General features: G+C 39.6%; 1 protein-coding gene across 1 annotated transcript in view; it reads right to left on the bottom strand.

Annotated features, from left to right (window-relative positions):
• The window catches only part of nell2a (neural EGFL like 2a), a 71,730-nt gene extending 61,553 nt beyond the window's left edge, over positions 1-10,177 (bottom strand). The window contains exons 1-4 of the mRNA XM_066667909.1: positions 10,106-10,177; positions 9,255-9,411; positions 8,915-9,116; positions 8,531-8,659 (exon numbers count right to left, since the gene is read on the bottom strand). Of these exons, the coding sequence (XP_066524006.1) occupies positions 8,531-8,659; positions 8,915-8,966 (181 nt within the window). The 5' untranslated portion in view covers positions 8,967-9,116; positions 9,255-9,411; positions 10,106-10,177. The remainder of the gene's footprint in view (positions 1-8,530; positions 8,660-8,914; positions 9,117-9,254; positions 9,412-10,105) is intronic.
• Positions 10,178-17,887: the final 7,710 nt, after the last annotated feature.

The raw sequence follows: 17,887 nt of genomic DNA, 5'->3' as shown, positions 1-17,887 counted from the left end.
ATAGATAAAGTAACTGTATCTGAGTGAATCTTAGTGTGTGTTCAGATTTGTAGTTCAGTTTGTTTAACAGATCAGTCGCACTAGGGTTGATTTTAATTGAACCAAACAGACCAAAATCTGAACACATCCTCAAATGTCTGTAACTCTTTCACATCCTCAATTTTACAGCTATTTATTTGATTTCTATCATTATGCTGAGTTTTTATTACATGACATGCTGGTCTCAAGTAGTCAATTTCAAAACAGCCAGACATTTGCTAGTTTCTACTGATGTATCTCTGCCACTTCAACGTTATCTAAGTGCCTCTTGTCTACAACAGGCAACATAGCTTTAAAACAGAGAGCCAGCCTTATCTCAGAACATAGGAAGGGGTGGGTAAAGGTCAGTGGGTGAGTGCCATATTTTATTTTATATTATTAAATTTTTTCTATTTTCCAGTAAACCAAATAAATGATTAATCAAACTAATAATCAACAGATTAAGCAATTATAAAAATAATTGTTAGTTTGCATCCCTATGCTCACATTGTGGGATGTGGTGTCGTTAGTTGTGTATTTCTCCATGAGAGATAGTAAAATGTGTGAGTAGTTTACCCCTCTGGGATCTACAAACATGAATCTGTAAATTCTGCCCTTTCGATTCTATCTTGTTGTGAGATTGTACACTCACATCCAGAGTAATGGAGGCTATGATTACAGGTTGTGATGCACAAGACACATGTCAACTGCCTGTCACCGTACTTAATTGGTGGATTTGGGTCCCTCTACATTTTGCATGAAAGCTGACCAAAAGACACTCAGGAGAAAAGGAATGTTTTCACAAGAGATATGAAGAATTTCCAAAATGGGACTTCCAACTTTTCAGCTTCAGGGCCACATTATCTCTGTTCACAGTGCTCTAGGGCAAATGGGGCCTCATTACACAGAGCTGACATTGTTCTGAATATTTTGGTATGATGCATATGGAAATCAAGTGAATTTAAGAATATATGCCAAAAACCCAGATAATGTCCTTAGGCCCCAGAAGCCTAAGAATGATAGCATACTTTAAGATGCTCGTCTTAAGTGGAGTGTTTATTTCAATGCTTTTTAGAATGCTTTCTGTATCAGTACTGGTATCGTAAAAGAAACAGTGGTATTGTGCCACTGTGTGTAACAAATACTAGACATAAGTATAGAACAAGATGTCAGTTCACAAACACCAAAGAAAGCAGAGCCAAGTTTATAAGAGCTGTAAAGTCCAGTCATTTCTATGAATGCTCATGCTTACATATACATCATTTATTTTCACTTCCATGAATTTCATGGCCTAAGGAACACATCCAAGCGCATCAACTTCTAGAAGTTTTTCATGGAAGAAGAGTGAGTGAAGAGAGTTTTCATGACGCTCGCGTGCTTCTTTCTAGCCTCCATCTTAAACACTGCCTCATTCCCCATGTACCCTGAGCAGTCGTCTCTGCCACTTTAATGGAGGCATCAATAAATGATCAGGTTCCTCAGAAGCAATCACATCAAATGGTTCACTGTGGCAGCTGAGGGAAGCCACGAAACATTTATGCGATCCAGGCAGCCCGCTACAACAACACCGGCTCCTCAGTAATAATCACGCTACTTCCAGCTGGCGAGGGTGTCCAATTAATGTAATGCACATGGCACAGAGTAAAAGACAGTGGTAAAGCCTGGCAGGAAGACAGAGAGATGAGGGAAAGCATTGGTGCTCCACAGCACAAGCTAATTTTATAATGCTGAGTATTGGCATCAGATTGATTGAACCTAATGAGCAAATCTAAAACAGTATTGAACACAAACAAAGTTCATGGTACCTTTCACAGTCAAACAGAGAGGTCCACTGCTATGTTTGGGATTTTGTGATGCTTTTTTGGCTCATGCTGAACTCCTGTGAGACTACACTGGCACTGGCTTGCAAAAAAAACAAAAAACAAAACCACTGATTGTCTAGAACAGAAAGGTGGTAGGGAATTCAGTGCACTGCCACTAAGCAGATGGACAGTTCTTCTGCCCTGCATGCCTTGAAGCACAGTAGTCATGATAGTGGAGCATCCACATCTGAAAGACAATAAACAATTAAATCCTCAACTAGTCAGTGCTAGAAGGGCATTTTTTTTTTACATTCTAGGGGGCAAATACTGTTTGGCTCTCAATGTCCTTGATGGTTTGGTAGAGCTGCAATTAAAATACTTACTCTAAACACGATGGCCACAACAGACAGTCTGTTTTGCCTATAATTTCTAAAGAAGAGGTATTTAAATAGCTAACGCAATAACAATGCAAACTGGTACTCAACAAAACAAAAGCAACAGTAACGTGAGTAGCTCAAGCTCTCCTTAAAATGACATTTTAACACAGTGGAGAATTAGAGAGCTCCAGTCATGGACTCTTCATTCCACTAGTAAGCACTGACATGTCTTGGGTTGTGACAATAGCCAGAAAAGGAAGAAGGATGATCCTTTTAAACTCAAAAGTGTCAGGGCACTGCTAAAAGGTACAGTGTTATACACAGCATTTTATACTCTCATATTAACGACTGCTGAATACAGTGCTCTTCAGGAGTCTACACCTTTTAATCACAAATAGGTTTCAGTCTCTCTGACCTTAAATAACCAGCTCCAGTCTGTCAAAGGATGACCTCGTCATCTCTACACACAACATAGCCTCTACATGCAACCAGCCGGAAGAATTAAGGACATTTGGAAAGACACAGCTTTCACTTATGAGGGTTTTCCAATATGCATTAAATATAAAACCTATCCTTAGAGACAACCCCTCCCACATGAGAAAATAAGCCACATCCATCAGTAATTATCTCACTAATGTAACCAAAAAGGAGGATGATATACAAGAAAAAGAAATTCTTCACTGTGATGCCCCATGCAAAGCAACTGCCTTCCTCTCCTCTCCCTACATTGGTTAGCCTCACCCGGGTTAAATCAATAGTTTCACTGCAGGAGACGCAGGTCGATTAGTTATTGGCATGCTTCTATAAAGGGTGACCACCTGCTCTCAATGGGAGCTGCCTCATATGTCACTGAGACAACTCAGAAACAAAAGTGAACACACACGGCTCACACTGCTCTTGTGCTGGTTTGCACAAGAAAGTACACATCTGCAATTTCCTTTCAATACAAGTAGAATTATTACATTCACAATAGAGCAGACATGCTTATTCAGACTTATTCAAAGTGCATAATGTCTCAAAGAAGAAATGTGTGATTTTTCATAAAAATAAAGTCTGGAATCCTAAAGAAATTAAATAAAATAAAAAGAGGGGTGGGGGGGGGGTTGCTTAGCTCCATTCGTGGGAAACAATGCTTTAGGCAACAATATCGACATACTAATCATATCCTCAGGACACAGCTTTCATTGTTCAGACCAGAGCATGGTGTTCAATAGTGAAGAATAATGCTCATCTTTGTAGCAGATGGACAACTCCTCTCCTTAGAATCCTACAGGAGTTTTATGCCTCATCTTTTCACAAGGTAAACATGCCAAATGAACGTATAAGTCACTTTGACTAAAGTAAGTTTTAATAATAATATGAAATTATAATAGCCTCAGTCATAGCTTTTATCATACAATCCCAGCTATAATGTATAAAGTGAATTATATGAAACAATAAAGATAAACAAGGTAGGATTCAAACTAAGCAAACACAAAACAAAAGAAATTTAAAAGCTATGAAGTTCTAAAGAAACATATTTACATAAAAGCTTTGTTTTGAAGAATGAATCCAATTCCTTCAGAAAAGCAGCTATCAAACACATCCACGCATGCATACAATGTACATCAAAGTATTGTCCAAAGTATTGAATAAACTGCGAAAACGCAGACGAATTTTCCAAGCTGTTCACCTGAAGATATTTCTTAGCGTTACTCTATACTCAATAAATCACTAAAACACATTCACAAAATATATTCTGGTCAAATTCCTGTTTCTGGATGTGTTTTGCTTCTGTTTGTACTTTAACTAAACTGATCCTATATCAGCACTTCTATGATGCCAGACTCCATGATTACACACCTCTGCCCTTAGGCAATGTGAGTAGCATGTGTGGGAAGGTTTTCAAGGCATTCAGCTTGATTATGGTAATGAAAAACCCTCAGCGGACACTCCAGCACTCCATTACACGCGTTGAGGGTGCAGAGTCCAAAAACCAGGCTCTAATGCTACCCAGCTGTATCAGTGGTGCTATTCTTCTGGACCAAATATGACAAGGGCACCTTCAAACCTGCTGGGGCAGCACTCTGGGCTTTAGCCTCTGACTGATTCTCCTGTGATGGCCCCTTCTCAACCACTTTCAGCTTCAGAAGCTATGAACGCACATACAGCTACATCTATGCACTTATTTTCGATCAAAGTGAGCTGGAGTGTAACTGTAAAGTTAGTTAATCAGGTCGACCAATGCACACAGAAAGCCAGTTTGAAGGTAAAGTATGAAATGCACTTGCAAAAATGAAACCATATGGTAAATCTTAGTGTGTTTTGTACGCTGCCATAAAATATGGCTTTCTATGGTTTTTGACATTTGATAATATGCTATAACCTATTTCACAAATGCAGAAAATAATGCTGCTCAGCTTAAAAAATATTATTATAAGCAACTTTTTAATAATTGATTATATTTCAAATATGTTTCCAATGGTGTCTAAGGCTATATTCGTGAAAAAGCAGGGCAAAGCTTTTGGGAAAATTGTAAAATGGAAAAATTTATAAAGAGAACGTTGTGTTCATTTCATCTCTCACTAAAGTACCACTTTAAAAAAGAAAAGAACTCACTGAATTTCATTGTTTTCACAGTGAAAACGCCTAAATTTAGACCTGTCTAGCCACACAAATATGTTTGTGTGCATCTATGAATGGTGCAATATGGGAATTGGAGACTAATGTCACGCCCAGATCTTCTAGAGTCCATTTTTTGAGGAAATATCTGATTTTGTATTGGTAATTGGTATCATATCTATATGATACCAATACAATATCACTGTGCAACTCTATATACAACAGAACATAGGACAAACACATAAAATGAACAGCTGAACAATTTATTTTCCATGTAGAGATAATTGGATCCAACCCCAGGACTGACATTTAAGGATGCTTTTACATAGGCAAAGACATCCAGACAGGTCTAACAATGTAGCAGTTTACACTCCTGCTCTCTGTTCAACTTCTCCCCTCCTGCATTCATGCCACCTGTCCCAATTAGGAGAGGTAGACAGAGCTGAGGCTCTCCAATTTTATCCTATCAGTCCCTCAGGCCTATCTGAATGTCAGTCAGAGCCGCTCTCTTAGGCGGATTCTTACATCAACCTTCTTTTACTGAACATGTGTAGGTGGTGTGTATGTGTATGTTGGGTAAGAGCTGGTGTGTAAAAGATATGTGCATTAGAAAGAGAGAAAGAGAGGAAAGAGAATGAGAGAACACAAGAATAAGTGAATAGCCATGAGCCGCCTGCTTCCTTCCTCACATCTCCCCAGGAGGCAAAGCAGCAGGTTTATTCACCTCCCCATCTCATGAGCAGCTGACTGGCAAGCCTCCATCAATCCACACTCTGGGTAGAAATATTCCTTTAAAGCTGAGCCATTTGGACCACTTTTTTCTTATCAAAATGCTAACCATGATCATTACAGGAGAAATAGCAAAACCAGTTTTCCACTTAGACAACAGCTTCCAGCACCGGAAATTACTCAAACAGAAGAAGGTGCAAAAAGAGATCGTTCTATTCTGATACCATGAGCAAATCAATGATTTATCTTTAGACCCTACTGAGCTTCAAACATAGCTTCAACAATCATTCTGTCTGTAACCGCTTATCCAGTTCAGGGTCGTGGTGGGCCCGGAGCCCACATGGAGTCATTGGCTAGTCCTTCACAAGATGACACACACACACCTACGGACACTCTTGAGTCACCAATCCACCTACCAGCGTGTGTTTTTGGACTGTGGAAGGAATCCAGAGCACCCGGAGGAAACCCACGCGGACACAGGGAGAACACACCAAACTCCTCACAGACAGTCACCGGGAGCAGGACTCTAACCCACAATCAGTGTGACTGCGACACTACCTGCTCCGCCAACGTGCTGCCCATAGCTTTAACATATTCTGCATAATTACAAACCCCATTTTCAAAAAAGTTGGGATGTTGTGCACAATGTAAATAAATTATAATGCAACAACGTGCAACTTCTAAAAACCCTATATGTAACTGAAATTGTACAAAAACAACATTTCCAATTGTTTTTTAAAAAATATGTGCCTATTGTGAATATGATGCCAGCAACACATCCCAAAAAGTTGGGACGGGGCATGTTTACTGCTGTGTTGCATCACCTCTTCTTTTAAAAACACTCTGTAAACATTGGGAACTGAGGAGACCCATATTTGCTTGTTATAGGACTTCACCTGCTCAACACTTCAGTGTTTTTCATTTAATAATGCACCAGTTTTTTTCATTGTGTTGCAGATCTGGAGTAGTACAGCTCGTAGACTCTTTTACAAAAACGTCAAACAGAATGTGGATGGGCCTTGTTCTACTGAAATAAACCAGGTCTTCCTAGAAAAAGATGCTCTCTGGATGGCTCGGAAAAGGTGTTTTTTTATTGTTGCATTAGTTGCCCACACAGTCTTTCACAGAGTAGTGAACACCTCCGCATCTTTACTTCTGACAGTCTCTGACTCTGTGGGACTCCCTTCTTAAACCCAATCATGTCACTGACCTGTTGTCAATCAACCAAATCATTTTTTTATCAGGTTAAATCATTGCATTCTGTTTTTAGTTACCTTTTGCACAGAATCCCAATTTTTTTGGAAATGGGATTTGTATACTTACACAAAGTTCAGAGTTCACAGTGGTACCCTGTGAAATGCTCCATTCTAGAGAAAGCTACTGAGTCAGGCTTGTTCTCAGCAGTGGTGATTCACTACACATACAAAGAGACATTTCAAAAACAGATGCCTGAAGTGGACAAGTTGACTTAATTTATGTGTACATTACTTGAACTATATAACTGTTTTATCAAATTACACGAAAACTAAAATTTATTCATGTGGAACTTATGAACACATATCAATCAAGCCCATTTCAGGAATTTGGAAATTCTATATTCACAACAAAATATTTGGCATGAAATACAACACATCTCAAAACTTGAGTGTGCACAATTTCAGGAGGGATTTATTACCTGATCCAATCAAATCCATTTTTACTCCTTACAATATACACAATATCTGATAACAATACTTTGCTATCTCTTATCAAGATACATAATATTTCATTTACTGAAAAATATATTAAAATATATATGCAGAATGGAACTTTACAAAATTACATTGCGGTGTGTTTTTCATTAACCAGATAAATGTATACTGCAGAATCACTGCCAAGTTCTTAAATAAATAAACACCCAAATACAAACCTTCACCACTGGACATTCCCCAGTCTCCAATAAGCACAAATGGCAAGCACATTACCCATTCCAATTTGAACATACTACAAAAAAAACACATTCAAATGTTGTACTGTACAGGCTCTGGTGCTGTTTTAAGACTAATCTTGTTACACTGTCTATTTTTCTCTACTGTCTCTAGACACAGAAACACCATCCTTTATTTTAACGGATTAAAGCACATTTTAACGGAGCTCTGCAGGGCCCACGTCCTCCCCACTGGGAGAGCATTTCAGCATGTTCAAGAAATACTAATCAGTTGACTGATGATGGGTTAGATGCATTTGCAGACATCCAAATACGTGATTTACTGAGGTTAAGGATAGAGAAATAAATAAATAAGTAAATAAATGTGCCTGTGTGTTGTAAATGGTTTTCAAAGCTGCATGGAATATCAACAGTGTATGAGATCTGTTGCCTTTGGTATAACACAGGTGTCATAACACTGCAGTGCAACAAAAGCATAAAAAATCAGCCTGACCAGGTCATAAACACAGCAACAGTCCACTTATTCCTCATTCATGCACACAATCCCTAAAACCATTATAAGTCATTGTATATAACATATTTGAACAAAGGTCTGTGGACACCTGCAAATCCAACATTTCTTCTGAAATGATCAGAGTATCAATAGGCAGCATTTCCCCACTGTCCAAGTCTGTACGTCTCTAAGGGAGGGTTTACACTAGTTGCTAGAAGATTTCTGTGAGGACAATATGGCATTTAGACAGAAGAGCATTAGTGAAGTCAGGTACTGATGTCGCATTACTAGATCTGGATCATAAACATTCCCCCACACATTTCAAATATACTGACTGGAGCTCCAGCACTTCAGAGACATTTTGGGGGATTTTAACCCATCTAGCCAACGCTTGGTATTGGTGGCTTAGGTTTATGTGTGGCTGTTCCAAACCATCCCATTACATTTCATGCATTTCTATGGAGATACAGGCTTACAATAAGTATGTCCACAAGAATACCATATATAACATACGTATTATCATGGGGGTGTCTACACACATTTTTTATCGGGTGTAAAAAAAGAATTTAAAAGTGGTTGTCACCTTGGAAGACGTAGGCTCTGGACTCATCGTGGAAGCCCTGGACCTGAGAGAGTCCCTTCAGTTCAGCTCCAGGGCTATAGTCCTGAAACACGCTGATGAGGAGAGAGGGGTCCACACCGAGACCTACAACTACAGTCAACACACACACACACACAGAGAGAGAGAGAGAGAGAGAGCTAGCACATTTCTAGTACATCTAAGAGACAATTAGACCTGCGGTGATTAGACAGGTATTTTCCAATCAGAAGTTAGGAAAAGTGGGTGTTTTCTTGAACCTCCACAGTGTGGTTTCTACTATCTCTCTCATGCATACAGCAGATATTAAAGCACTTTATCATTAGCCGTTGGAGATGACGGCACTTGTTTTCGCCTCAGCGAGCCTACCTGAGGAGACGAAAAGCACACCGAACGCGACCAAAAACTGTAATAACCCCATGGCGACTTGAGATTAGTCCATGTTTTAAATCTCTTCCCGAAAATGAGGCGGTTTGAGCAGAAACGTCGTGTTCAGCCGAGCGAGGAGGTCTCATACATCCCGAAAGGTTCAACTCCGCGTCAGGTCTTCAACTTAAAACACCGGACACACCTAAGAAAAAAAAACACAGTCTACTCCAGAAGAGAGGGGGACCCGGACTCCTCACCGAATAACAGAAAAACACCGTGGAGAACATACAAACAGAGTGTGTCCCTGTGTGTGGACCCGACCCGTCTGCTGTTCACTCACACATTCAGTAGAGTGGAAGTAACGGTCTCTCCTCTGAGAGAGAGAGAGAGAGAGCGAGCGAGCAGACGAAACTCAGAATCCCCCTGGTGGTGTGCTAGCGCCTTATCAGAGACCCTGTTCTTCTGCAGGCTGTATCTAGAGTGGTATCAGTGTCCAACTGAAACACAGCGTCAATACGGAACATATTAGTTCAATGAACACATTTATCTACAGTTTTGATATACTAATTCTGTTCTGCAAATACTTTTAAAATGAATACAAATAAAGTTGACCTTTCACTGTTAATCTACAGATAAATAATAAATATTTACACTGCAAATGTACAGGCAAGTTCACTGTCTTTTTATTTATTTATTTATATATTTTTTTGTCGTCGTTGCAAGAGCTAGCTTTAGCTACACTAGCACCTCTACATATTTACCTAGGGTGACCAGATCTGAGATGGTGAAAAAGAGGACACGTCTCCGGGGGTGGGGGGGGCACTGGCCAATTAAATGTTTACAAAGAAGGTTATCGACCAATAACGGTAGCTCTACAGTCAGACCGTCCAATCAGAAGATTTTAGGCTACTTCACCACGCCCCCTTCTCACTCAGGCGAACCAATCGGAGTAGGAGAGGGCCGGACTAGTTTGTGAACGAAACGCTTCTCGAAGTTCTACGGAAGCTCTACAAAAACAAAATCCCAGACGTTTGTGAAATTCCGCCCGGACTTTTTTTTAAGTCTAAAAAAGACGACATGTCCGGGTAAAAGAGGACGTCTGGTCACCTTACATTTACCTACAAGTTGAAAAATCATTGTGCTACTTCTAGAGACTCTAAAATTCTTTGGTCAGATTAAATATTGCTTCACCATTGCAGAAGTGCTATGTACTCAATTCGGTGGATGAAAATCTTTGTTAGAGTTTTCCCCTTACTCAAAATAAACCTGCAGTGAAAACAGCAGTAAATCTGTCAAAATAATAATTGTTGTGGCTGTAACATTTTACTGAGGACTATATATTGCCTGATGCACATAAAGAGAGAGAGACTGTGCTTCCATAGCTGTTGCTTCCCTGACTGTTCTACGGAAAAAAAAAAAAGTTTCAGGGGCTATTAGTCTATTAGTCGGTGTTAAGGGAATTAGTGCTCTATTAAGAATTAAATATGCTTGTCATGAATGGATTAAATAATTCTAAGACCATAGTAGTCATTAAAAGTGTCATTTTGTGTTGGATTAGGAGAAATATCTTTTAAAATTAGTTGTATTGAGTTATTTAAGTTGTTCATGCTTGTGGGTTGGTTCATTTTGATTGCTACTGCATATGAAATTTTTTCTTACAATTTTAGGCGAAATGTAGACAGACATACAGTGCAGTGTAAAAAATAAAATAAAATAAATTAAAACAAAACATATCTGAGCTTGCCTGGGTTTACCTTATTTCTATTCTGCTTTCTTAGATGGAATCAAAGCATATGTTTCTCTCCCTGCCAGGTGGCTAGACTCTCACCATACAGCTCCCTCCAAACTCCCTGTTACAGTAGGGAAATAGAGTTGTATACTATCACAGTAATAGCCCTGCCTGAACCTTGCAGCAATTCTGATTACAAAGCAATTGCAGTCTTTTTGGCTTTGGAATAAAAATGACTGAATCTCTTCACCCTGTTGTATAGAAAATGAATCAAAAGTATTCAACTGAATCCATTCTTGAACAGCTTGGTGTCTACAGGTATTTGTTCCAAACATTTCCCTAATTAGCTTCCCTTCTTCATTAAGCAAGAGGGCTCATTAGTGCAGTGGGGGGATGGTATTCAGGATTACAACTTGTTCCTGCCAGTAGTGCATGGCCTGCATGCAGAATAGAGTGCACTGAGGACTTCAGAAAATATTGTGAGGTCAGAGGTTTGAAAAGTCATGGCAGAAAGTCAAAGGCAGGAGAAGTTTTGAGCCCTGATCCTAGTGCTGTGGGTAATGTATGATAGAATAAAGATTTCAGTTAATCAGCCTTAGTGTCAGTGACTTAACTGGGCAGACTAAGGGATAAATACCTTTTCAAAAGATTATAGAATGACTTAATCAGCGTCACCCACACAAAGATAGAAGCGGACGATATAATTAGCAAAGCAAAATTCAGAAAGCACTACTTTTTTTGCAGCACATCTTGAGCAGCCACCTCCTCCACATTTTAAACTCGGCACCGTGGCAGTTTTAACACTCACCCAGCTCCTGTTCTCCTTTACAATGCGTTGGGTGTGGAAACACTTGGCTACCCAGGCGGGTCTGTGGGTGAGATGAGCGCTCAATTTAGTTCAGCGTCTCTGGGAGCCACTCTGGATCATCTCCTCTTGTGTTTGTTAACCTTCCCCTCTGGAACAAGTGTCCTTCACATAACCATTTCCAATTTGAAATAGGACCAATTTCCATTGGCAGCATAATGCCAGTTCTCCTTGTCCACTCTGGGAAGCCATAGAAGTCCACTGTTCCTGCTCTTTTCTTTGACACAAAGTCAACTTGCCACTCAGGCAGATGGCTAATGAGAGGATAGCTCTGAGTGAGCTGTTTCTGTAGAAGACCCAAAAAAACACGCTCAGGGCCTGTTCCAGATCCAAACAGGGAGAAGCTTTTGCTTACCCTAGTGGCCTGTTTGGCAACACTAAAAGAGGACAGAGTCTTATCAAGGAGCCAGCAGCATTTTCAGAAGATGGTCCGTTATCCCCTGCTTTGGGGCCGCTGTCCAAGTCTAAACTGAACCCACACAAACACCCCCCAATAAGAGAAACAGATCAGACAATCCATAAAAACCACCATTTATCTTTTCTCCTATTCAATTTGATATTGGAAATCAATTTTTGCCATGTTTTTCAGCCTTGAAGATGTGAGCAAAGGTTCATTTATGACACTGACATGCAAAGTGAGGAAAATCAAATCTGCATCTTCTCAGTGAAGTGAGAAAGAAATGAAATAGACACAAAGGTGTACATTCTATTCAGGCTTAAGCTGATGGAGTTGGCAAGATTTGAAATGGCATTTGCATACACTTTAAGACCATATATTGTGCTCCATTAGATATGTGAGATGTGAAAATATATCTTGTAAGCAAACTCGGTTAAAGGTGTCTGCAGCAGACATTTAGAGAATATTCATAAACTAAACAATGACAGTACATTCATACCAATATTTATAGTTTCTTTTATAAAACTAAATGTTGATTAAATAATAATAAAAAAAATGTTGGTAGGTGGATTGGCTACTCAAAAAGTGTGTGAGTGAATGTGTGAGGGTGTGTCTCCCTGTGAAGGACAAAGGAGTGTGTTCCTGCCTTGCGCCCCATGATTCCTTGTAGGCTCCAGACCCACCGTGACCCTGAACTGGATAAGAGCTTACAGACAATGAATGAATGAATGTTGATTAAATGGCTGATTAATTGGATTAATTTATTACAAAATAAACCTATATGACACCAATGCACATAAATGAGGCAAGCATGGCTTAAACATAATGACCATTTAGCACAATGCACATGCAAACTGCCAAACAAATTATGATTAAGAAACTGGAAAGGTATCTATATATATTTAGTATTCAAATAATCAAATCAAATTTGCAGCCCTAAAACATGTATAATGTAAGCATTACATGCATCTGTAACCATACTAGGTTGATGGTTTATCACTTCACAGGGTAGTTATAGAAAGTATGATATAAATAATAATATTTCATTCATAAACATGCAAAACTTACAAAAACACCCCTGCCATTAGAAGGTCATTTTCATTTGAAAACAGAAGTAATGTCTTTCTGAATTCATCTGCTGATAAACTGGGTCATCTTTGTAAGCAGGTGTGAGCTTGGGTGTCTTTGTGTCTATCTCTTTGTGTCTGTAAATGCATGAGTATATTCATGGAGCAGAATCATTCACATGCCTCCCAAGTGTCTGTGTGCGCTTGTGTGTGTGTGTGTGTGTGTGTGTGTTTGGACAGCGCAATATCTGTTGTGACAGTGTCCAAAACCTCATCAGTTTACTGACAGTGGGAATGAGCAGAGACAAAGCTTGACAAATGGAGTAGCATTGTAGTCAACACAAGTTGTAATTTCCCAAAGTGCCACCAGGAAAAAAAACGAAATGAGAAAAACAACAGGAGCTTGGCCAGAAACAGGAGGTGAGCCATTTAAGCAGCAGCCGTGTGGAATGGGATTGCTAGAGAGGGAGGGCTAACTTTGCTGGAGAAAAGAAACGAAGAAAGCACATCATTACTTCAGACCATCAACACATTCAGCACTGTGAAACAGTTCTTTTGCAAACTTTCACTTTCCTATCAGATCCTTGCAAAGCCCCAGTATCAACTGTTTCAAGACACCAACTATACATTGTGTGATGCGTGGACCAGAAGGAATGGTCCAAACTTCCTTGACATTAACAGTTTTGTTCTTCTTGTTTCATTTCAGAAATATCAGTTCTGTTGCACATGATTTGACCAAATGTTTGTGGCCACCTGCTCATCCAACAATTCTTTTTTTAATTAAGTATATACAGTATATAGATAGTTTGTCCCTTTTTCTAAATAAACAGCATCTGTTCTTCTGGAAAGACTTTACACTAGATGTTGAATATAGGAATCCCACAAGCACATTAGTGAAGTCAGGTACTGATGTTAGCGGACTGAATAGGCTCTGTTACTCCAGAGAATGATTTGTCACTGCTCCACCCCTTGTAGGGTTTAATGCCCCTCTAACCAGCGCTTGGCATTGGACCTGGTGACCTTGGTGACTCATGTGCACCTGCTTAGATATGTCCCATTTCATTTAGTGTAAATTCAGCTTAAAATAAACAGGAGTAGTGAGAAAAGAGCTGAGGTTTATGGTTCAAGCTCAGAACAAAGCTCCAGTGAAAAGGCCAGCATCTCCTCCTGAGCTCTGTGAGAGTCCACATTGATCCTGAAGGCAGGTGCACCGGCTCTGTTACCCACTACTGTGAGAGAGCAGAAAGTCCTGCTTTGTCATGGACAAATGGAAAAATGTAATTGAGTTATTTAAAAAGCAGTGCACGCTAAGTATTGACCACTGTTAAACAGATGGTGAGGCTGCTTTTGTGCATTAGCAGATGACTTGCAATAATTTCTTTATATATATATATATATATATATTTTTTTTTTTTTTTTTTTTTTTCCTCCTTAGTATACTCAATGTATTTTTTCAGACTGAGTAGAGTGCGCTTGTGTTTATGTATATGTTATAGAATAACAGTGCTGACCTCTAGTGGAAGTGGTTTAAAGTGCAATGTTGAGTTAGATACAGCTTACAATTACTCTACGGTGACCTCTAGTGGAGGGTTTGAAACACTTTAGGGTTTGGAGAGGCCGAAGAGAGAGAAAAAGCCCAGAATGTGGGACAGAGACAGAGGGAGAAATAGAGAGAAAGACTCAGAGAAAAAAATGGATGGAGTAAGAGACACATTAAGACACATAAGCAGAGAGTGACCCAGTAATTGTTTTGAGTTCTAACTGGACTTTATTTACGCCATGAGTTCAACAGAACATAATCACAAATAACAGTGTTAAACTTAAACTGCCCTTTCAAGCTAAAAGGTTAAAAGTTAACCTAAATCAAAAGGTCAGTCATGTTTAAGTCACCAGCAGAAATGTTGCAAAGAGCCCCCACCTCATTCCCAACTTATTCTTTTGACATATTCTCCCTATAGAGAGTTATAGAGACAGAGGGAGAAAAAGAGAAAGACAGATAGAGACAGAAGAAGACAAAAGCAAGACAGTGGGAGAAAGAAAGAAAGATGTGGTCCTTGATCTTCAAATAGTAAATTGCATTTCCAGTATTCAATCTGAATAACACCTGGCAAAAAAAACAATGGAATAACTACACTTAGAGGTCATTCAACCATTTTTTAAAACTTAACAACAAATGAACAATTCTGACACATCCATCCATCCATTATCTGTAACCGCTTATCCAATTCAGGGTCACGGTGGTTTCCAGAGCCTACCAGGAACCATTGGAATCCTTCACAGGGCAACACACACGGTCACTTTTGAGTTACCAATCAACCTACCAACGTGCATTTTTGGACTGTGGGAGGAAACCGGAGCACCCAGAGGAAACCCACGCGGACAACACACCAAACTCCTCACAGACAGTCACCCAGAGCGGGAATCGAACCCACCCAGGTCCCTGGAGCTGTGTGACTGCGGCACTACCTGCTGCCCTAGTTCTGACACAGATTTTGTTTTTTGATGGCTGGACACCGTGGCATTTGAAAACACATTCATTCATTCATTGTCTGTAAGCGCTTATCCAGTTCAGGGTCACGTCGACTGTGGGAGGAAACCGGAGCACCCGGAGGAAACCCACACAGACACGGGGAGAACACACCAGACTCCTCACTGACAGCCACCCGGAGCAGGAATCGAACCCACAACCTCCAGGTCCCTGGAGCTCTGTGACTGCGACACTACCTGCATGTCGCCCTGAAAACACATTTTAAACACATTTCTACCAATTTTCTACAAGTGAACACAGTTCCCCAGGATTTTAATAAAATGTCTGAAAAGCTTTGGTGTGGTTGTGTGCTTTCTGTTTATCCTATGTTTGTGCCCCGTCACTGCAAAACAGAATCTTTCCATGTATTTCGCAAATAAAATATTACTATAATATTGCTGTACTATTTTAAATTGTTCACCCCCTTGTAGGAGGGACTGTGACTCCATTGGCTGCAGCAATGAATAATGGACACATAACACTAGCTGCTGATTGGCTAAATAAAAGAACTGACCAATGAGAAGCACATTCTATGCTTAGGAGCTGCTCCTCTGAGCTTCTGTCTCAAACAAATCATCTATTTTAACAGTCTGGCCTCAAAACACAACATGGCTTATAGTGTACAAATACGGAGTTTAAAATGGACACAGTGTTTATAATGGACACAGTCACTGCAACGACACCATGTACAATTCTCCTTTGTAAATACGGGTCAGTTTGCAACCCTAATCAGTTTTTCTGCCATTCATGGCAGCTAGCTTGCTAGCTTTTAGCAGTGTATGTGTAGTGCTTTGGGAATGACTCTGCTCTTGCACAAATGAGTATACATTAAGACACTGAATTACTTGCACGTGGGCAGGTCATGAGATAGGTAACAAGTCAGGCAGGAAGGCAATACAATAATTTAATTTGGTCCAAATTAAATAATTAGATGATTTATTTAGAGTGTTGTGGCTACAAATGTTTATTTTTCTTGTGATTTTTTTTTTCAGAAATCGGGCCATTTCTTGTTTTCAACATTAATAATAATAATAAGGCAGGACAGAACAAGTGGAATATAAATAATAAAAACCCTAACCAGAACAACAGGCTTTCTAGCACTGCATGCTTGAACCCCTAAATATACACAGACTCATCTGGTTCATTGGTCTTTTACTCAGCACACAATCACGGACAATATTACATGCTGCAAATGACCTCATCAGGCTCCACACCACAGTAACATTTGATTTGACGCTGCATGCTCTTTCTGGAGCTTCTTTAGCTTGACACACCCACAGACATTTCAATGTTCATGCAGAAAAACCTTCTCTTCTTTGGTTCCATCTGGGAACAAACATTTTGGATCATGGAACTAATGTATGCTGATGGAAATGCCCTGAACAGTTCCAATTTAGGTTCATAAACAGCAACCCAACTGATTTCTCGTTGGTGGAAAAGGGCTGTCAGATATTTGGCTAAAAAATAATTTACAGCATGTAGCTTCAGGGCCTTTATAATCTCCAGATCAAGTTAAGGGAAAACTCAAATTGCTTCTGGCTCTCGCTCTTATTGCTCATTACTGCTCTTTCAGACCTCCCTCTGAATAGTGGGCATTTTAGTTCAGCCTGGCTGCCTGCTCTGCATTGTGGGGGGCAAAGATGATGATAATGATTATGCTGCTGATGATGATGATGATGATGATGATGAAACTCTATCAAAAAGCATGAGTACCGCAGTCAATGTTATAAAAATCATGTATTACAGACTTCAAGGAGAGTTTCATCTGGATTCAGCTTGACAGGACATCTAGGGTTTCAGTCCCAGAAAATAAGAAGGGTGCTAGAGATGGAAAACTTTCTGTAAATAATCATGTAACCCATGACATGTTTCTAGTTGTAACTTACCTTTCAGATCAAATATAATCAACTGAGCACATTTTCAATCTTAATCCATATCAGAGATAAACAGTGCAGTTATTTGATTATAATTCGATACCTTCATATGCATGTCTTGGCAAGAAATCCAGTATCAGAATGTTCCATTTTTACATGGAATTAACTTTAAATGATCATTCATGTTACATGAACACCGCTTTTCCTCCCCTTATCAGATTATTTCTCTGGCTAATCATTTCTGCCACTCTATACACATACATGCACTGTCCGGTGACCTCAACTCTGAATTGGTTATTCTCTTTTTATTTATCTTTCTGATAAATAAACACTAATACACTGCCATTGTAGACAATCACACTCTCACAGTTTGAATAATCTCCATAATGAAATGGGAATCTCTAGATCTGTCACACATGAGTTTAAATAAAGTATCATGATGCTCCGTGCCCAGAGTATGCTAGAGGAGTATAAAGCCACTCAGCACTGGGCTGTAGAACATCAAAGGTTCTTG

The sequence above is a fragment of the Hoplias malabaricus genome, chromosome 4 (assembly GCF_029633855.1).
Source record: "Hoplias malabaricus isolate fHopMal1 chromosome 4, fHopMal1.hap1, whole genome shotgun sequence".
Classification (NCBI taxonomy): domain Eukaryota; kingdom Metazoa; phylum Chordata; class Actinopteri; order Characiformes; family Erythrinidae; genus Hoplias; species Hoplias malabaricus.
This window is presented reverse-complemented; position numbering and strand designations above follow the sequence as displayed.